The 21,839-nt window shown below is 32.7% G+C and overlaps 3 protein-coding genes across 3 annotated transcripts; 2 read left to right on the top strand and 1 right to left on the bottom strand.

Moving 5' to 3' along the window:
- Nucleotides 1-146: 146 nt before the first annotated feature.
- Nucleotides 147-7,754, top strand: LOC144838667 (spliceosome RNA helicase DDX39B). The gene is made up of 10 exons (XM_078694101.1): nt 147-300; nt 880-1,103; nt 1,414-1,541; nt 1,879-2,155; nt 2,572-2,690; nt 4,607-4,738; nt 5,180-5,289; nt 5,635-5,779; nt 6,522-6,669; nt 7,036-7,754. Exons 2-10 carry the CDS (start codon nt 902-904, stop codon nt 7,050-7,052), a joined length of 1,278 nt encoding a protein of 425 aa, XP_078550227.1. The 5' UTR covers nt 147-300; nt 880-901; the 3' UTR covers nt 7,053-7,754.
- A 212-nt stretch (nt 7,755-7,966) lies between these two features.
- On the bottom strand, nt 7,967-10,691 carry LOC144838668 (prostaglandin E synthase 2-like). Its single transcript, XM_078694103.1, has 5 exons — nt 10,135-10,691; nt 9,451-9,644; nt 8,805-9,005; nt 8,456-8,570; nt 7,967-8,358 (listed from the first exon to the last, which is right to left on the bottom strand). Exons 1-5 carry the CDS (start codon nt 10,675-10,677, stop codon nt 8,230-8,232), a joined length of 1,182 nt encoding a protein of 393 aa, XP_078550229.1. The 5' UTR covers nt 10,678-10,691; the 3' UTR covers nt 7,967-8,229.
- Nucleotides 10,692-10,919: 228 nt separating this feature from the next.
- Nucleotides 10,920-21,710, top strand: LOC144837701 (cubilin-like). The gene is made up of 17 exons (XM_078692919.1): nt 10,920-11,012; nt 11,639-11,748; nt 12,035-12,250; nt 12,454-12,561; nt 13,005-13,232; nt 13,933-14,046; nt 14,633-14,875; nt 15,642-15,743; nt 16,078-16,117; nt 16,675-16,967; nt 17,217-17,315; nt 17,717-17,941; nt 18,624-18,971; nt 19,412-19,598; nt 19,895-20,067; nt 20,265-20,381; nt 20,553-21,710. The coding sequence occupies exons 2-17, from the start codon at nt 11,658-11,660 to the stop codon at nt 20,690-20,692; spliced, it is 2,724 nt and encodes a 907-aa protein (XP_078549045.1). The 5' UTR covers nt 10,920-11,012; nt 11,639-11,657; the 3' UTR covers nt 20,693-21,710.
- The last annotated feature ends 129 nt before the right edge of the window (nt 21,711-21,839 follow it).

The raw sequence follows: 21,839 nt of genomic DNA, 5'->3' as shown, positions 1-21,839 counted from the left end.
TAACATAACATGTTTCATATTTCTTTTTCCTACTACATTTTAATAAACAATCCATTTTATTTAGTTATTAAAACAATAGTAATTTGATTATAGGTATATTAAATTACGTTTAGCTATATATGGCTATAATTAAATATTATTTTAGTAAAACTACAAAAGATTTAGTGACCCCTTAAAATCAAAATAGTTTTGTCCAAATACGTCACCACTGTGAAGACGCTGCATCATCAGCCATTTTCTCGTCGACTTTCGGTGTTAGTGAAGAGTTGTGGCTTCTATTTTAATCTGTATTTTTCAAAGGTTTGTGTTCACCAATCAATTTTGTTTGCACTGTTCAATAAAGTAATATAAATTAAACTGTTATTCTATGTTGTTATTTTAAAGAAAAATATAACAGTTGAAACAAATATTTACGTTATCTTTTGAGGAAATAAAATACTTTATAGAATAGACCGAGCTAGCTAGCTAGCTTTTGTTTGTGATTGGATTGGCGGATGAATATAGGAGATCAAAACCATTTATTTATAGGATCGATCCATTATTTTGATAACAATATTAATAAAATGTAATTTTATGTTTTTTAATAAAATTAAAAATGTTTAAATTAACAGCATGCCGTCAAAACATATAATGTTTTACCACAATTAATTACTAAAAATAATTATGACAAGGCTTTGTTGGTTGACTAGGCCTAGGCTTTTAATTTGTCCCAGCATGCACCATAGACTAGAGTGTATAAAAAAATCAATAACTAGCCAGCCAATGGAAAGAATCCATAATACAATAATTTTCAATCAATGTGTTTTAATTATTATTTTCAATAATGCTGTGGAATTCCAGGAAGGAAAAGTTCATACAATTTTTTTGTTCTTTTTATAGCTTTTGAATTTTAAACAACAAAATGGCTGAAAATGAAGATGTACTTTTGGACTACGAAGAAGAACCAGAAATGGCACCAGATGCTGCAGGAGATAGTCAAGTTGCCAAGAAGGAAGTGAAAGGAACCTATGTGTCCATCCACAGTTCTGGTTTTCGGGATTTCCTTCTCAAACCTGAGCTTCTCAGAGCAATTGTTGATTGTGGTTTTGAACATCCCTCAGAAGGTATGCACTGCTCAGGCTGTGCTGTAAATAGTTCTTGGCAAATTAGCAGAAAATAAGCAAACTTCATTTGTGCTAGGCCACGACACGATCACCACTCATTTACTCAGTACCTTTTTTCCTCGAATAGACACCCCGCCACATGCATACTGTATACACAATATTGTATACACCAAAATCCTATATTTGTAGCAGAATTCATTGATTAACACTATTAGTGCATTCTCCCAATGTTGATCATGTATTTTGATTATTAGTGTTGTGCTTTTTATTTGTAATGTGTTTTAGTAATTTGTCATTTAATCTTCCACAGTTCAGCATGAGTGCATTCCACAAGCTATTCTTGGTATGGATGTTCTGTGCCAGGCTAAATCTGGTATGGGTAAAACTGCTGTCTTTGTACTGGCTACCTTACAACAAATTGAACCAGTTGATGGACAGGTATATATATATAATTATTAATGTACACTAAAAATGTTAATGAAAAACAGACTTAACAATGTTTTAATCTAGATATTTTAGAATAATTTTGACATTTTCACACATTCGATATCTATCCATATTTCAAGGTTTTTTTTTGTGTTATTAGGTATTGTCTATAATGCTTGTGTATTTTATTGTTTTGTTCATTTCCTTTTGAGACAAATAAATAAAATGAAATTGTGTTTGTACCCAAAATACAATATACATTACCAAATATGGTGGTGATTGGAAAACAAAACCTGTTTTCCCTTTTTTCAGTATATAAGCATTAACTTTTTGTTTTGTTTTTCTGTAGGTTTCTGTACTGGTCATGTGCCACACAAGAGAGTTGGCTTATCAGATTGCCAAAGAGTATGAACGTTTCTCCAAGTACATGCCCACTATAAAAGTTGGTGTCTTCTTCGGAGGTCTTCACATCACTAAGGATGTCCAAGCTTTGAAGACAAACTGTCCCCACATCGTCGTCGGAACACCAGGTAGAACGCTGGCTCTTGGACGTCAGAAGGCACTCAATTTGAAGAATGTGAAGCATTTCATTTTGGATGAGTGTGACAAAATGTTAGAACAACTAGGTAGGTTGCGTGGTAAAGTTACAAATAAAATTGATTTTTGTTATTTCTAAAATGTTATGCTGCTCTACAAATTCTTATGGTAAATAATGAAGTAACACTTAACAGACTTTAACACAAATACTTTTAAATATTGTGCTTGCATGGAAAATAATTCCAATGTCAAATTTTAATGAACAATTTGAATCCACTTTAAGCTCTGTCTACACTATCAAACTATATGTGACAAAAAAATGTGATGTGCCCATATATGGACATGATGACGTCATATCACTACCATATTTGGGCACATCACAACTAGTTTGATAGTGTAAACAGAGCTTTACTGTGATCAACATGGTGCAAACTCGGCTGCTATTAATAGTCTTTGTTTTATTCACACATCAATCAATGCATATATTTTTTATTCTCTTTGATAGATATGCGGCGTGATGTGCAAGAGATATTCAGAATGACACCACACGAGAAGCAAGTGATGATGTTCAGTGCGACCTTGAGCAAGGAAATCCGACCAGTGTGCAAGAAATTCATGCAAGACGTAAATACATCTCCCTCTTCATTCTCAACACCCTCTTCCATTTGGAGTGTGGCTGGTTAGAGCTAGTCGAGGTTCAGCCGGATGTGGTCTGGTTCGTTTCGCAGCTAGTCTCTATCGAGCGTAGTCGGAGTTAGCGTACTCCGGTTCCTGCACACAAAGCCAAATGAGGAAGCCTAATTTTTCTTTGTCGTTTTTTAAAAGCAACATATGTGGCCCGCGGTTTATGGCATGTTCCGTCAACTTAGTACATAGATGGACTATTTTACACGGTTCTACTATGAAGGACTTAAATTATACACCCCAATATTTTACAATTCAATAAACATAATAGCAGCATTACTATCATTATACAACATGCAGACAAATCATTATACTTCATTTTACATATTTTCATCAACAATAGACAACAAATCATTATTAACCTTCATTTTTGGGAGCTGATCGATTCTTCATGTGAAAGGAAGCCATGAAAATCTACTGGTGTTTTAGAATCTCTACGCTTTAAGAAATGCAATTATTACATCCTGCCGCGTAATATAATATACACAATTATATGTGCCTCTTGCACTGAACATACAGCACTTGCTTACAATACACATGACAGCTATATTTACATAGTATACGCCAGAATGAACTTTATCATTGAAAGATCACGACAGCCAATTTTTCGTAGAATGGTTTTAACGCATCATTGCGCGTATATATTTACATACTCAAGTTGTGCCACATGCACATACATTTCACATGTTCCGGATCTAAATATACTTTACATTTATTTACTTACATTGTCACGAAGTTAAGGAAAATATGAGTACGCGTTTGGACATTGAAATACGATTATTAAGAACTTTGTTTCACGGAAGCGAGTTTGTTTTATATAATTGTGATCATATCTTCGTTTGCGATTCAAATCAACATCTTTTGTCGCTTTCAAACACAATCTTCGCGTATATACACATTCAACATCTTTCATATACAGTATGCAGTTTCACACATTACACAGGCTGGAGAATTTGAAAACAAAATATTCACATATTCATCTACATATAAGTCTTGAAGATCACCAAATTCTATTCATGCTTTTGCTGGAAGCCAAATTGGACTTTTATTAATGATTCGATAGACGTCAGAAGATGTGCCTAGCGTGAAGGTTGATTTAGTTGCATCACCGCGTCTCGGATGAAGTAAACACCATTACCTGTCTTAAGAAGGTATTGCATCTATAATTTGTTTGTTCGTCTTGGCGATCATAGCCGTTACAAGATCAAGAATTTTGCTCATTCTCTATGATCATATCGCGTTGTTGCCTTGCCTGCCACTTACTATCAAGATTGTTATGTTGTCTGAAGTGTATTCTACCAATGCCAGAAATGGAAATCCCGTCATCATGATGTGATTTGGGTGGTATACACAGACTACCTTGTGTGAAGGAATATTTTTCAGTTTATTTTACAACATAATGTATTTTTTGAATAATTCGAATTATCCTATTCTAGTTTGAATTAAATTTAAACAATTCAGTGTTCAAAACCTATTTTTTAATAATATAAAAAAAATAATTATATTTTATTTGGACCAAAATACCACTACTGCCAATATGTACAATTTAGACATGTCCATTTAGACATTTTTTACTGCACATCCAACATTGAAGTTTGAATAATAATTAATTAATATAAATCTATTAAAGGGACACTTCCAGGATCTCTTCTTGGGTACTGTTGTGTCTCCTTAATAGATGTAGGGCCATAGTGCCTAAAATATTAATATTTGTATAATGATAGCATCCCCACAAAGTTTAATTGGCTCTGTCCCTAAAGGGATTAATTATTAATGGTATAAACCCTTGTGGTGAATTCCGCGGGACTGCTTCCACCTTTGGGCGTTATTCCTATGTGTGCTACTTTTTCCAACAGCCTATGGAGGTGTACGTTGACGACGAAACCAAGCTGACTCTTCATGGACTGCAGCAGTATTACGTGAAACTGAAGGATAATGAGAAGAACAGAAAGCTGTTTGATCTTCTTGATGTACTAGAGTTTAATCAGGTATGATCGCTTATTGTAATTTCCAAGGGTGTTGCATAGAGCGGAATAGTCTGCTAAACTTGTGCTGCATTGTGAAATACCATGGGTTTTCTTTGGTCCATTCCATAATAATAATTGTCTTTAACTAAATAAATAAATTTTCTTCAACCACAAGGCTCGAACGAAGTAGTAATTATGTCATTTCATCACTGTTGAAAAACACCTTCTTTCGGATAAGATGTTAAGCTGTGTTAAAAACGGATTAGGGGATCGTCCCCTGTCTGTGTGCAACACCAAAATATTAAAGGTTATTTATACCACTTTAAGGTTGTTGCTGGATGAATAATTTTGTTTTGAGAGTTGGAAATTTGGTCAAAAGTTAAATTCATTGAACATCAAAATAACTTTAAAACTTGCTAAACAAACTTGGAAAATACTGTAATATAATATTTTTGTTTATAGGTTGTCATATTTGTGAAGTCTGTGCAACGATGCATAGCTCTTGCACAGTTACTGGTTGAACAGAACTTTCCAGCAATTGCAATTCACAGGTCCATGGCACAGGAGGAAAGGTAAATACTGTAAAGCTCTGTCTACACTATCGAAATGTCTGAAGTGATCTCATCGTGTCCATATATGGGCACATCACATTTTTTTTGTTGCATAAAGTTTGTGTAACGGACCTTAAAACAATTCTGCGTAAAATAAGTTTTGAGCCTATTTTGACAAGACCTTTTGTTATAATGGTATACACTACACAAATAACATGTTTGAAACAATTGCAGATATTAGAATTACTTTAAAACAATATTTTTAGGAGAATTGAACAATTTTTGCTAAGACAAAATGTGTCGATTTTGACCATGATTTATAAAAAAGAAATAACTAATGTGTATTTTCAATGTTTATCTTAACAGATTGTCAAGATACCAACAATTCAAAGATTTCCAGAAGCGTATACTTGTAGCTACGAACTTGTTCGGTCGTGGTATGGATATTGAACGTGTAAACATTGTGTTCAACTATGACATGCCTGACGATTCAGATACCTATTTGCATAGGGTACATATTTCTATTTCCTTACAATCCAAGCTCTGTCTGCACTATCAAACTAGTTTTTTTTTTTTTCAAAAAAGTGTGATGTGCCCAAATATGGTACAGTGATATGACATCATCATGTTCACATATGGTCACTTCACATTTTTTTGTCACATAAAGTTTGATAGTGTAGACAGAGCATTATAATCAGCCTAACATAATATGTAACATACACCAATGATATATGATCTACAAAAGAAAACAAAAAGATTAGGGTCATAAGTTGCAGGGAAAACTTATACTGTACAAGAATACAAGTATGTAGCATTTTTGTCGGTACAATAACAATTTTATTACGTTGCACATACTTTAGTAAATTTACACGGTGTTCGGATGTTTAAAAATTATGTAAGCATTGTTTTTATTCACGTTTTTACGCGTTCAAACAAAGCAACGGTACACTAGCGGTCGTTTCCCTAATTTATAGTGAGTACCGGCATTGGTAAACGTGGCGATCAAACTGTACTAGCGTTTGGCTCTGAAAAGGGGCTTTAGAGCTAGTTTTGTAATTGTTTTATTCATGTAGTTCCACATGCATACAAAGCGACTACAATTAGGATCATCATCTGGCATCATAGGGTACGTCTAGCGTCCGTGTGGCGGCTTTTGCAAATTACGGTGGTGGTACCAGCGGCGGCTCCTTTTTGGTTAATTTTTTTTTATGAACTAGTTCGTAGATACTAAACTTTACATATTTTGTTACCAGGTTGCTCGTGCTGGACGTTTCGGTACAAAAGGTCTTGCAGTAACTTTTGTCTCAGACGAGACGGACGCCAAGACGTTAAACGAAGTTCAAGACCGGTTTGAAGTGAACATTGGTGAACTACCAGAGGAGATTGACATGTCTTCTTACAGTAAGTACATTACAACTTCTTATAAACAATAAATGTTGTTTTTTTCACCTTATTTGGTGTTATTCTACAAGGCAGTGTTGACAAGGCTGTAGCGAGAAGGCAAATGTAAATGTAATTATTAATATAAAATGTGACGATCTGTTCTGGGGAATTAGGGTGGGTGGTGAAAACTGGAAATTTCATACAAGGCGAGTATCTTGTTCTGCCTCATGCTGGCTGCGCCCCTGGTTGACGTTGCTTAGTGTTAATAGGTAAAATTACCAAGACTATATACAGTATATAAATAAAATAAATACCAATTTACTTAATTTACTCTATTCGACATTGTAAAAGCACAAACTAAGTTTTTATTATTTTCTTTTTCAGTTGAACAGACTGCCTGATCAAACTATTAACTGGCGAAGAAGAGTGGATTTTGTCATCTCATGTTTTATAAAAATTACTTAAATTATTCATAATGATAGGCTATTTTTAGCCCGTTGAATATCCACTCAAAACTAATATGTAAACAATTATTTTGTACAAATGATAATGTTTCCGACTTAGTTTTGTAAAATGTTCCTTTCTGCCTTAGAATCTTGGTTTTTCCACCAATATGGTGTTTTATTGGTTGTGTACAGCTTCTTTCTCTACACTGGAATCATTGTATTTTTTACTATGTGGCATTTAGTTTGGTTAAAATAATTATGTATATTCCAGCTTGCTTAATCTTAATTTTCTGACAATTTAACCATGGTTTTTATACTAGTATATTTTACTTTACCATTGTCATGGAGTAGTAAACATTTTAGATAATGAAATACATAAGTAGTAAATAATATATAACTCCTGAGGGCAGCATATATCTTATCATTGCAAACTGTATAATGTAACTGAAATTAAAATGTCAAACCCACAATCATTTCTTATCTTGGTAAATATAATTATAAATGGTCGTTTTAAAACAAAATCAGGCCTATTGTGTACAGTTGTTGAATTAGATTTACATTTTGTTTTTCTTTTAATGTTTTCCACATCGAATGATGCTTTTCAAGTATTTTTATGTGTATGTAAAGTTTTCACTAATAAAACAAACAAAAATCTCAGTACCTGTAATTATTGTTTATTGTAATATGCATTCATAAACAAAATTAAGTAGCTATTTGATTTTTAAAAAAAGATTTACGTAAAAGAACAAAAATTCATACAACCATTGGTACGTATAGTATAGCAGTATTTGTCGAATTTTAAAGGCATGTACGTACAATGGAATTTTTTTCATTATTCGTACACCTTTGAAAAGTTTTTAAATATGTAAACTGAAAAACATGCATATGAATCATACTAATTTAATACATTTTGTTAAAAAACAACAGCCGTAGCCTGCATACGATTTATATCAAATGTGTGTCGCGCAACACTGGCCTATGGCCCTACAGTGAAGTCTATTCAAAGCCGCTTCCTTGAAAAACTCAAAACATTTTGCGATTTTCACACATTGTGCTCGGAGAAAAGTCAAACTTTAAGCACACTTCATTTTTAGAGTCTATTAGTAGAATATTGTGCACCAGTAATTTAAAATCACTTTGCGCCTCGATGGGTGTTTACCGCATTTTTTGTTCGCTCGTACCACGGTCCAATTTTAGTTTCACGAACCATGTCGTTAAAAGCATCAAGGCCTTCAATGGAACTCAGCACACCATACACCGCCTGCAATAACAAATTGGAAAGAAAATTGTTACGTTTCTAATTTAAAACAAATTAGTATGATTCTAAAAGCGTAATTTATATTTCAATAACATTTTACCAAGTCAGCCATGTTAGGCTCTCTTCCACCCTGGAAGGAATTTTTCCCGACGGATTTCATCCAGTCATTTGCCGCATCATACAGGGAGGATCGTACATCATCTGGTAAGTTGTATCTACAAGTTCAAATACAGTACATTCTAAATTAACTATGTATTTTGAATGGAGATCTAGTGAAAATGAATTTTAAAGCATACATTCCCATTTGACACACATGTGTTTTGACCATCACAAATACTGGTTCCAATTGTTAGTTCGTTTCCAAGCCAAGCTTTATACAAGATTGCAACCACAGTGTGTATTGGATTATAGAACCAGCGTCTCAGATGACAAAATAAAATTGCACTCACTTCTTTTTCAACTTTTTACTAACAAAATACATTCCAAGAGCTCCTATGTATTGAATAACAAACTTCTCGTAACTTGTAAAGTGCGCCTTTTCCGCTATGTAACTGAACGCCTGTACGGATTCATTCCAGGTGCGATAGATATTTGGAGGAATGTTGTGAACTAAAACATCGTCCACCCATATACGCCATTTTCTTTCAAGTCTAATAAAAAGAAATTGTAAAAAAAATGTTTAATTTGTAGAAATGTCATGGCAATATATGATGAATGGCATGTGTTGGGTAGGTAGGTGGCAGGCATGCTGGCTTGTCATACCACTTTTTTTAGGGTAAAGTGTGGTTGTCCAATTATTAATAATAGGCAGATCCCCCATCCCCAAGAACTCATACAGTATACATTTTGATTACATTAAAATATCTGTATAATAATATAATGTTTAATAAACTTCCTTTAATTTGCATTTATATACAGTATATTTTTTTTGTAGCAGGGGGTTTCTATTTTTAAAAGCTATGCTATGCAGAGATTCCCTCTTTCCATTTTTTTTTCTCTTTGTACTATGCTTATTTTAATGTATGTTTATGAATGTGTATGATGAATGGAATAAAGAATGAAATAAATGAATAATGCTATCACAACTTTCATTACTTCATTTCATTTGTTCTCCCGGGTTTTCCCAGCATAATTTCATGACGATTACTGTATTCCACATTTTTCCGGCTCATCCATCCCTTTGACTCGGTTTCAATTTTGGGGTAGTACGTAACAATTTGACGAAGATCTTGATCCGTTAGCAGGAAGCTCTTCAAGGAGCTTATAATTACTGATGAATCATTCATTTGCTGAAAGTGAATTTAATCAAATTATTAACAAAATTTATTTTATGGTAATAAAAAACACCATGGACTAAAGAATAATAATATTGAATAAATTCATCTGGTTCCAAATAATATTTTTGTGGATTTTTACTTTTATGTTGTAAAAATCCACAAAAATAAAGAATAATAATATTCTTTACTCCATGAAAACACGCATTGGATCATCTATAGTAATTATGTATTACTTGACCAGGCCTATATCAAATAGTCGACAGCCAGTTTAGATTTTTAATCAATAAAATTTTAATCTAACCTCTAACATCACTTAATAACAATTTATTTTATAAAAATGCGAATTATATTGGTGGCCATAAATTATTTATACTGTTGTGTTTGCTAATCATATAAAATGTTATTAACATTAACAATAAATACAATTTTAGTTAGTTAATATTTGTTAATTTATTATTTAAATATGAAATCTAATTTAATTTAAAGGTTGAAAACTATATACCACTTGTTCATCTTCTTTGGCTCCTTCATACACAAGTATTGGAACTTTCCGATACTCAGAAAACTTAAGTTCTTTTCTAAAAATAGGATCGACTTCAACTATGTTGTAGGATAAACCATGATAGTCCAGAAATGCTCGGACTTTACAGCAAAATGGACAAACTTGATATTGGTACAATGTAAGCTTAAGACCTGTTGTATCAGTTTGTCTGGTGATATGTTCAATTTCACGCGCCTGGACGACACTAAGCCCTGAAGAAAAGAAACTTGCACTCGCGCCTAGGCCCCTTTCCGTAACAACCGACACGCGATTCCATAAGCTCCGGCCCCACGAAACTCCACCGATAGTGGCGGCTGTACCAAAGGTGAGTAGGCTAGCTCTAATAACATTAGATTTGTTGATGTTTAAATTATCATTGCTAAATCTATTAAATGATAACTGCCTGTTATTTCCAAGAAATATATTATGGTGATTTTTCTTTAAGATATAATTACGCCGAACCAGACTACGAAGAAAAACATTCTGACAACTGGAGGCTGCCATGTTTCCAGAATCACGTGGTTGTTTTGTTGGTGTATACAATTCATATTTTATTCTTAAACCTAAAAGTGTATAATAATTTACTGTTGGATTATTTCTTAAAATTTAAAATTACAGTGTTATCAAATAAATATTTAAATATATTTCTTTATTTTTTTAAGTTTATACAATAAATAATATATATTATTTATATTTGATTTATTATTCACGACCAGACTGACCTCACGCAGACTGTATCTGGGGAAATCGGGAAATTCCCATTTTTACCTCGCTTCTCTGATTATCGATTCTCTGTTCGCCATATTTGTTTGTCACAAAGAAGTAGTAGACAAAACAATGTAAACGGTTTGCTATTTAAATTACTATTTAAATGAAAAAAATATTATATTTTGAACTGTATGTTAGGCTTGTTGTATTTTTAAAGGTCATTTGGAGAGCTAGATAATTAGTAAGAGTAGAGTTCACTTTTCTTGCACGCGTACGTGTTGGTTGGTGCAGGGGGACTTGCAACTCCCTGGTTGGTGCATGGACTCGGAGGTATAATACAATTATACCTCCATGGTTGGTGTGGGTATTCTGTAAGGACCATGTGTTACATGATGTACTAAATCTGAGTTAAATACGATTTTGTATGAGAAGCTACCTGCTGTTTGTGGTTACCTACTAATTAATAGAGGGAAATATATAAAATGAATACATTTTGAATGCTTGCTTAAAATCCCAGGATTTATAATATAACTATAATAATTATATATATTATTATATATATTATTATAATTTATAATAGTTAAAAAAACTAAAAGAAATCATGGGTTTTATATTCATCCTGCAATTGGCATGTTGTACAGTAGGCCTAACCTGATGCTGATGGATGTATTTTGAAACTACTCAGTTGTCTAAGTATATAGACTTAAAAACACAGGTTAAAATCATTAACAAGGAAAAACATTTTTTTTATGTACAGAGATTCCTCACCAAAATTTATGATGGGCAAACAGCACAGTAATTTGATTACATTGCTGCAATTTCTTCTGCTAGCTGGGTTTGTAAATGCCGACTTTATTTCTACTACTGGTGAGTAATCAACAATGTAAACAATATCACAGCAACAACAAATATATTATATTTTTTCATCCAATGAAAAAAATAAAATAAAAATAACATCATATACAGTAACAAAATTGAATATTCTATTATTAATTTAATTTACAGATATATACTGCAAATCAGTTTCAATTTGTTACTTTAGCTACAGTACTGTACATGTTAGAATAAATCAACAGGCAAAAATAATATTAATTTTACCATTAATTATCCGTTTTTAAAATGATTTATTGTATCAGTTTTTAATTTGTCATAGATTGTGGTAGAAAATTGACCAGCTCAGATAATGTCTTTCAATCACCAAATTATGCTGCTGGTGGGCCTTACGATTCCAACACTGAATGTACGTGGTTCGCAACCATATCAGACGGAATGTTTCTAGTCTTTGATGAGTTTTATCTGGATGGTTCTGATGATAAGATCGTTGTCGAGGATGAGGATGGCATCATTGGTACATACTTCGGAATCCAACGTAAGTTGTTCAAAATTATTTGTAAGATCACTGATGCAGAGGGTCTATTTGGGATTGGATTTTTTGTTGTCATCCAAGCAAGCATAATGCAATAAGCTTGAACCCCACATAATCTCACTCATGGTAATGATGTCCAGATGTATTTATTGTATGATTTTTACATGTATCTAGAAACTAGAATTTGTAACGTCTTTTTCTTACAGACAATTTGATCATCCAAACATTGTCTGGCAAACTTAATATTACATTTACAAGTGGCAACGACTCTAGGTCTGGTCTTAGCAGAAAATTCAAAGGTGCTGTCCAGGAAGGTGAGGGCTACAAATATTTTAATAGTAATATTTTACAAAATTACTATTATTAATGGACAGGACAAGATTTTAAACGTTATTGCCTGTGTTTAAGAGGAACCTAAAATCAAATGCAGAAGACAGGGGTGTTGTAAAACTATGCTAAAAAAACACAAATTTTTTAGGGTTAATTTTGCCGGAGACTAGGTGTAGAAATACAGATACTCTGATGGTATATTAGATTAGCCTGATATACAGTAAAAATGATGCAATCGATATAATATGATAGTTACTGTATTATTAAATGTATTAAATATACAGTATATTATAAAATGGCCCTTTTGTGTCGATTTGACATTAGTAGCTGTGCAGTTTTATCTTCATAGATTGTAACCTTCCACATTCAACCCAATTTACTGTATAGTGTAGGCCTAATATATCGCCTTCAATTTGAATCTTTACAGAATGCAAGACTATCTTTCCTCTTGATACACCATTTGGATACATATCAACACCAATATTGAAAAATCAAAATGAAAGCCACCCATTTATTTGTACTTGGTCAGTATCAAGTCCAATTACACTGGGTAGCATATTGTCATTTAACAATGCAAACTTCACAGACACAAATGCTAAACTAGCTGTATATGAAGGCATCAGTGAAGGAGGATTGTTACTAGCAGAATTCTCAGGTATTGCTTTCTAAAATCTTCTTTAAGCTCTGTCTGCATTATCAAACTAGTCTGACAAAAAAAGTGTGATGTGCCCAAATATGGTAGTGATATGCCCAAATATGGGAGTGATATAATCGTGTCCATAATATGCAGGCACATCACATTTTTCTGTTACATAAAGTTTGATAGTGCAGACAAGGCTTTACATGATTGGTCACAACAAACTCTTCTGATTTCAACCATGGCCCTCAAGGCAATCAACTTCAAACTAACATTATTTAATTCAAATTACCGTAATGATAATAATAATGTTGATTTGTATAGCGCCATTTCAATGATCATTGCTCTAGACGCTGTGGACTTAGATGTTACATTTTGCAACTTCATGTATCTCTCACATCACGTCTGCTACCAATTCAGCCTCATCTTCATTTCTACCAATGATAGCCACTAATTTCTGCAAAACATTGATCAATAAATAAAAAATGTTATAGTGAAATTATAGATACAAACACATGTTACCTTTTTACTATTATTAACAAGAAAGTTAGAAAAGCTCTTGTAAAAATCCGTAAAAGCATCAGCTGATATAAACTATTAAAAAATTATATTATTAAGTTATTAAAAATATAGAAAATTGAGATTTACATTCATAGACATTGGTCAATTAACAATTTGTCAAAACAATTTATAGTACAGTAACTATGTCTATTTTTAGAATCCAACCCAGTGCATGCAGTTGTCACAAACACCAATCAGATGTTGATTGAGTTGACTTATGATGTTGCATCACCACCCTTAATAATGGGTCTGTTTAGAACCACTACAGCAGGTAAATTTATCATATAAACTTGATTTTAATATTGTACATAGTAATTCTTTATTTTGTTTTGCTTGTATTGTTTGTCTGGAGTTGGAGAGACACGCCCTTTGACGATAGTTGTCTTTGACAGCTCTTGTCTCTCCTCAGTGCTCTTTTTTTATGTTTCACTGAAAGGAATAAATAAATAAATAACAAGTGTGTGACAATGTGACCATTATGTAATGTTTCCATGACTGTTGTGCATCTACTGGATAGAAGAGAGATGAGGTGTGGAGAGTAAACACAATAGGCATATTTATTTGCCTGTTTTGAGCAGACAGTCAACAGATCTACCTCCTCACTGATGTTATCTAAGTTGTGCAGTTACAATAATTCACTGCAGAGTGTTAACAAGTGACCCACTGAAATTCCCTGAACAAACTAACCATTAGAAATACTGTATGCCTTATACTGTTGATGTACTGTAAGAGTAGGATATTGAGTATAATGCCATATTAAAGAATGGGGAACAATAAAGTTACTTTTAAAACAATGTCGTTGTAGAAAAATATTCCATACAATGTAATAATAATTTAATATTATTATCTTGCAATAGAGTGCACTAATGTGGTTATGTTAACAACCAATGGAGAGCCAACTACCATTTCATCAATTGGATATCCTAAACAGTATCTCAACGACCTCAACTGCTGGTGGCTTGTAGAAGCTGATGACAACTGCACGCTGGTTGTACAAGTGAAAGATGTCAACTTATCTGACGATGAGGACAATTTAGTTTTTTTTTCAGATGCAAGTCGTAGCTCTGAGTATCTTGCAGAACTAAGTGGTCTCCCATTAGGTGAGTGGAACAGTTGTATAATGTAGTCCAAGAATTAAGGGGACACTTTTTGGGACCTACCCTAATAGGAGTATGCCCTAAATGGGGTTTGCCGTAGTGTTACAATTAAGACTTACTGAACTGCCCTTCTTCCTTTCATGAGAAAGTTTTCCCTTAATAGAAATGTTCTTTGAATAGATGTAGGATGTGCGGTTAAGGCCAATTTACACTTGGACGATAACAATTGACATTAAATAGATAAATATGCATTTTTCAAATACAAAACAAAAGAAATCTTAACAAGTTTTCATCCTATGACTATAGGATAACCATCTATGCTTCCTTTGATGAAAATGATATTTTCACATGTCCAATCAAATGACTGATTGATATGTCATGACAATATAACTATTTTATTGTTTTTATTAATCATGACGTCATTTTGATTGGGTTTTAAAACACATTATATATTTCATCAAAGACAGTATAAATGATTATCCTATAGTTCTAGAACGAAAAATGTTCTAATTTCTTTTGTTTTATGTAAGAAAAATGCATGCTTATCTATTTATCATCGATTGTTTTCGTTCCAGTGTAAATGGGCCTTTAAAATATAAACAGCCCTTTTGTTCCTTTTATGGTAAATTTTTCCCTTAATATGGATATCCAAAAGTAGGCCTTAAATCTACTGAAGGTCATTCATATGGAGTTTGATGTTAAAGCTGAGTTTTTAATATTCATTTTGTAAACTTTCAATTTGGTTAAACTGTGTTTATCTTTCTAACAGAGCTCCCAGTGCTTGTAACCGATAGCAACATGATGCTTGTCAGCTTTACCTCTAGTGACATGGGAATTACTGGAGGTTTTTCCTTTGAAATATTTGCACAAGGTATGACCTCTAGCAGATTTATTATAAATGAAAATTGCTATTGCAGGACATTTCACACCTGTTCTGGTACGGTTCCGGTCCAGCGCCGGCAAACATCGAACGCTAATGTTTCCTTTTAACAACGCTCCATGTGCCAATCGATGTGCATGTATCTGCGTCCTATTTGATTTGTCATTGATGGACCGGAACTATTCTGATAATTCACTAGTGATGAGTGCAAACTTATGTACTGTACAAAATTAAAAGAAAAATGGTACTTTTAGTTTTAGTTTTAGTTTAACATTCATAAAGTACCACACATTACAATAATTTCCATTTAATACAATCGTTTCAGATATTGGGGGTGTAATTAGACCAAGAGAATCAGAAGTTATGTAAGTATGAAAAAACAAATTCTTTTAGCTTCTAAAACCTTACAACTAAAATTAATAGTAATAACAATCAGTGTAAAATGTAGCTAAATTTTCTATAAAAGATTAACGAAAATTGCGGAACAATACAAAAATAAACCAATATACTTCATTTGTGTAATTTAGATTGTCAAGATGGTGTGCATTAATAAAAAAAAAATATTTTTATGCAGAGTTATGAATTATGAATTTCTCAACTTAATTTCTTTTCTTTCAATTGTCATCAGTATTTCTTCTTTCAGAATGCAACTTAAAGCTACACTACACTATCAAACTAATGTGATATGCCCAAATATGGTAGTGATATGCCCAAATATGGTAGTGATATGCTCAAATATGGTAGTGATATGAAATCATCGTGTCCATATATAGGCAAATCACATTGTTTTGTCACATAAAGTTTGATAGTGTAGGCAGAAAGAGCTTAAGAAGAATTTAAAATGTTTAGTAGTATAATGTACAGTAATTGTATGCAATTTGTTTTTATTAAAAGGTTAATTATTTATCTTTTTCAATATTAGAAACATCACTCTGCAGGAAAACAATCGTATTTTCCATCTAGTCCAGACAGACGGCCTCCTTCAACCAGTTGTTACACAACTACCACAAGCCAATTATCCCAACAATGGAAATATTTCTGTCAAGTTCTACCAAGACTCGACAACAACCAACGATCCGTTGGTTATCCAAACACCAGAAGATGGCATCGTGCCCGTGATATTTTCCAATACGCGAACGATGTTGATAATAGCAACTGGATTTGATGAACTAGTGAATGGGAGTTTGACAATGCAGGTTACTGCAGTAAAGTCCGGTAAGTATCAGACATTTTTAGGGTCATTCTTTAATAAACTTTCTGTATTGTGTTACGAGCAGCAATCTAATACCATTTAATTTTTACAATAATATGGAAAAAAATCCTCTTTTGGAATGTCTGACTTTCTAATTTGTGTGAAACCTTTTTCGTTGAGCAGTTTTTGTAAAAGGTGAAGTGACACTGCTTGGTGTTTAACATTCATGTTTACCAATCTCTGGATTTAGTTAATGATTTTTGTTTTTTTAGGAACACACCTTTATTCTAGGAATGTAATGGGAGCCAGCTTCAGTGGAAATGCTAAAGAGAATTACTGGATTGTAAATCCAGAAACTACTCATGTTAAAGGTAAAGTATTACTAACCATTTTTGCAATATTCAGTCTATGGTTGTTGATTATCACTATTAAATCCTATTTAGCTTAATATAGAGTACTGTATTCTATATCGATGGTTAAATCCCATTTTGCGAATTATTATGTTGAATAAAGTATTTTATGCTAATGACTAATTCACTTTTACCGCCACCATTTGAATAATTGCATTAAAAGAAATCGTTAAATTTAATCGTTAATAGTACTGGGAAAAAACACACTTGTTTTCACATTTTTGAAATTTTCCTAAGTAGTATGCTGTATAAATAATACTTAAATCAATTGAAAAAATACCAATAATTTTCATCAAATCCATATAAATGTTTGATTATGTACAAGGTAATTTTCGAATTAAGAATTTATTTAAATTTTTCAGACTCAACTTCCATGATTGAGCTGACTTTTCAAGATCTTCCAGTCTCTGGCGGACCTCAAGTCACTATTGGTCAAGGACTTTCTACCAATACATCCCATAATATCGCATCTTTTTCTGGAAGCACGAAAGAACTGTCTCTCCACGTTCCTCTTGCTGATCCTGTTCTGATTAAATTTGAATCAGATGGTCAACTTCCATTCTTTGCTAGCTATCATATAATTGACAGTAAGTAGAATTCTTGATGATGTTGCAGTTTGTAGTATAATTACTTTATAATTCTGATGCATATGATTTTTGTATACATGCTTTTATTATTATTAATCTACTACCTGTATTATGCTGTTATACCTTTTGGGAATTTTATTGACATTTTTATATATGCAAATTTTTCATTTTATGTGTAAATTCTTTGCTGTAAAAACCAAATTGTATTGTATTCATTCTATATTTATCTATTGTATTTAATTAAAAATACATAAATTAAAATGGAGTTATGGTATTACGTGTTATGGTTTTGTAGACTCTGGTTATTGTTTTACATTGCCACCGGCAGCTGTTTCAATTTTGTTCCATACCTAAAAACTTGTAAATTACTAAGTGGAAATGATTTACAAAAAAAATTACCTGAATACAGTAGATGTATTGTCCCCCCCCCCCCCAAAAAGAAGATTAACAAAAAAGGATTATGAATAGGCATCTGTATAAAATAAAATAATTTCTTGTAATAATATATCGTTAATGATTAACTTGCTATATTTGGCATAAATTATTGTACTATTGTACATCCCCCACCTTCCCGTGGTGCAATATGTAGAAAAGAGGTTGTAATTTTGATTTATCTTCTAATATTCATTGTGTGCTTCTTTGTTCATTGTTATTTACACTTTGTTTCTTTTTGCTAAAACAGGCTGTAGTGAGATGGTAGATTCCAGCATGGGATACGGCTCTATTACATCACTGCATTTCCCAAGTGCCTACCCATTGAATTCAGTCTGTGACCAAACCCTCAAAGCAAAAAGCACCAACAAGAAGACGTACTTGACCTTTGACATCTTAAAATTAGCTCAGAGTCATTCAGTTCAAATCACAGAAGTGACAAAAGGTGGTTTTAATGCAATGTATATGCCAGGTGATTTACCCAATGATATTGTCCTAAACAGCTCCAACTTCAAAGTTACTTTGAACAGCGAGATGAAGACGCCCATGACAAATGCTGCGACGGACCAAGGCTACAAAATTGACTTTACCGTCCTTGGTTAGTTTTACACATTTTGTTTTTTCATATTTTTTCTTGAAGAAGTAAAACATTATTAAAGATGTATTGTCCCCCAAAACATGAAAAACTAGAAAGAAGGGCACTCCACTGGAGTGCATACTCTACCTAAAGTATAATTGGGATCCTGGAGTGGTCCTTGACCATATATCTATCTGTGGTTTCAATTTGGTAAAGATCTGGCAATAACTATTTGATTGCTAACAACAGACAGACAAACAAACACACACACGCTATCGACTACATAACCTCCTTGGCGGAGGTAATGAAGATTAATAAAATCATTTTAAATAGACTGTAGTTTTGATAAAAGCTATTTGCTTAAAAAACATTTAACCATAAACCTTGTTAGGCAACAAAGAATGATACAGATAATAAAAACGAAACATGAAAAATAAAAGGTGATATATTTCTTGTTTTAGATTGTGGTGGAAACTTGACTGCAACAACAGGCAAGATGTCCTCTCCAGGTTTTCCAAAGAAGGCCAGTGCTTCAGTTACTTGTGTATGGATAGTGACTGTCCCTTTAAAGGTTAAAGGTTCCAAAGCACTTCCTAGCACAGCAAAGTTGCAGGTCAATGGAACTCAACTAAAAGGTCAAACGAAAAGGTGTGTTGATGAATTCAGCAAAGTAATACCATGGCTCAAAGGCCTGTATTCAACAGTCAAATATTTCCCATCTTAAATAATAATGACTTAGTATTTAAGCTGGGTATTCACTAAATAGAAGAAATTTGTAATTGGTGAATACCACCACTAGGGCCCCTATTTGAAAATCCTGGATCTGCCACTGCCACTTATAATGAGCTATATAAAAATAATTTAAAAAAATATATTTATAATATTAATTTAAATAGTCGTATTTACTTTAGTTTTTTTTAATCAATGCTTTTAAAAATCTTTAGCAACTATATTGAGATATATGATGGGCCAAGTGTACGTTCAACGCTGGTAAACACCTCCACAATGACTTCAGAGAAAGCAACATTTGAAAGCAGGGGTCAAAGTATCGTCGTTAAGTATGTCAATGGGAAAGGTCAGACAGGCTTTCCATTTGAGATTTCCTACTCAACTCATGGTACGTGTTTGAACCTTTAAATTAAATTTTTTTTGTTTTGTTACCAGACCTCTTTATTAGAACTTTTATTCCTGGTTTTGTTTGAATGGGGCACTTCTGGAAAAAGGGGTTCTTTCGAACCCTATGAACCCCCTCCCCCTCCCCCCAGGCTACAGGCTTGTATAACATATTGAACATCAACTATTTTTCCTTATTAGATTGTACTGCTGATGAAGTCTGCCACAATGGGATCTGCCTGCATGAAGATTGGAGATGCGATGGTATTGATCAGTGTGGGGATAGCACTGATGAACAGAACTGTCATACAGGGCTAGGTTGGTAGTGACTGGCTATAAAGGGACTTTTTTTCACCAGTGAACTTCTATTTCAAATGAGGCAAAATTTATAGAATAGACATTACTTCAGTATTTTTACCAAATAATGTCCAATTTATATAACAATCAAAAAATCAAATTTTGTTTAAATTAATGTTTCTTTTTTTTCAGTTACAAAGAAAACCCTTGGTTGGTCAGTTTTTGGAGGTATGCTAGCAACAGTTGTCCTTATTGTTGTTATGATGATTGTATACATAAAATACAAACAGCGAAAAAACAACTACGGACTTCTTGAAACAATAAATACTTAAGTCATTCAACATTTTGGTTTAAACTATTTGCCAACAAGCTGATTGTAGTTAAGTTGCAACATTTAGTTAAATTCAGTTTTTAATTTTTGAAAAACCTTACTACAATTTTAAGATTGTATAGGGTATTCTAAAGTCATTTATCCTCCTTTCAAATCTTTAGTTTCTTTGATAAGATAATGTTGAATGTTTGAAATATTTGCCAACAAGCTGATTATAGTTAAGCTGCAACATTTAGTTAAATTTAGTTTTTAAGAAGTTAGTTTTTTTTTTAAAACCTTAATACTACAATTTTAAGATTGTATATGGTATCCTAAAAGTCATTCATCCTCCTTTCAAATGTTTAGTTTCTTTGATAAGATAAAGTTGTTACTCATTTTAAGTCAAGTCAAATAAATTTGTTATCGTGAGAAAATATCAAGTCTTTCACTTGCTACTTTAGTTTAAGAAAAAACAATTCAGAAACTGATCATTTTAGGAGGAATTGCTGTCGCATATTTCTATCATATATTTCTAGTATTGTAAGCTTTAAGTTTATACACAGACTGGTTTTCCATAAACTAAACAGATAAATAGATAGAACATTGGGTAAAGAGATGCACTTTTTTGAACAATTTTGTATTGTATTCACTACATACTGTTGTTTAGTAGTTTTAGTTTTTAGTAATTTCAATGTGTCTTGAATAGATAGAAAGATAGTTAAGTTTAGCAATTTTTTATTTTCTAGTTTTAGGTCATTATTGTATCTTGAACACATGGTGGTATGTAGATTATACACATTTTTGTAGACTATTTTACAGTAATTCCATCAATATTTCCATTGTATTCAATATTGAATGATTTGAAATCTTTCATTGTTTTTTGCAATAAATGCGCACAAATTTGTGTCGACCAATAAAGAGGCAAGCTTGATGGTGTTGACGACCAAAACGTTCATAAAAGTACTGTATGGTAATTATGCAATTATCTTGTCAATGTTTGTGCAAAACGATGTGAAATTCATATAAAACTTATTTTTAAACTCAAATTTGTCTTGTGTTGATTATTGATTTTCTGTAAACTTGGATAAACACAAAACAAAGTGTAAGTATTTTTTTGCATTTGCAAAGGGCAAATAAAACCGAACTGGTTGGTCAAACTCTCTGTCCTA

This window comes from Antedon bifida, chromosome 3 (assembly GCF_963402885.1).
Source record: "Antedon bifida chromosome 3, ecAntBifi1.1, whole genome shotgun sequence".
In the NCBI taxonomy this organism is placed as follows: Eukaryota; Metazoa; Echinodermata; class Crinoidea; order Comatulida; family Antedonidae; genus Antedon; species Antedon bifida.
This window is presented reverse-complemented; position numbering and strand designations above follow the sequence as displayed.

Excerpts from the sequence above, each read along its gene's own strand:
- LOC144838667 (XM_078694101.1), top strand. The coding sequence starts at position 902 with ATGGCTGAAAATGAAGATGTACTTTTGGACTACGAAGAAGAACCAGAA. Across the intron at positions 2,691-4,606 it reads GCAAGAAATTCATGCAAGAC|CCTATGGAGGTGTACGTTGA; the intron begins GTAAATACATCT and ends TTTTTCCAACAG. Across the intron at positions 4,739-5,179 it reads ATGTACTAGAGTTTAATCAG|GTTGTCATATTTGTGAAGTC; the intron begins GTATGATCGCTT and ends TTTTGTTTATAG.
- LOC144838668 (XM_078694103.1), bottom strand. The coding sequence starts at position 10,677 with ATGGCAGCCTCCAGTTGTCAGAATGTTTTTCTTCGTAGTCTGGTTCGG. Across the intron at positions 9,006-9,450 it reads GGGAGAACAAATGAAATGAA|ACTTGAAAGAAAATGGCGTA; the intron begins GTAATGAAAGTT and ends TCTTTTTATTAG. Across the intron at positions 8,571-8,804 it reads AGTAAAAAGTTGAAAAAGAA|ATACAACTTACCAGATGATG; the intron begins GTGAGTGCAATT and ends TTGAACTTGTAG.
- LOC144837701 (XM_078692919.1), top strand. The coding sequence starts at position 11,658 with ATGATGGGCAAACAGCACAGTAATTTGATTACATTGCTGCAATTTCTT. Across the intron at positions 14,047-14,632 it reads GTTTAGAACCACTACAGCAG|AGTGCACTAATGTGGTTATG; the intron begins GTAAATTTATCA and ends ATCTTGCAATAG. Across the intron at positions 17,316-17,716 it reads AGAAACTACTCATGTTAAAG|ACTCAACTTCCATGATTGAG; the intron begins GTAAAGTATTAC and ends TAAATTTTTCAG.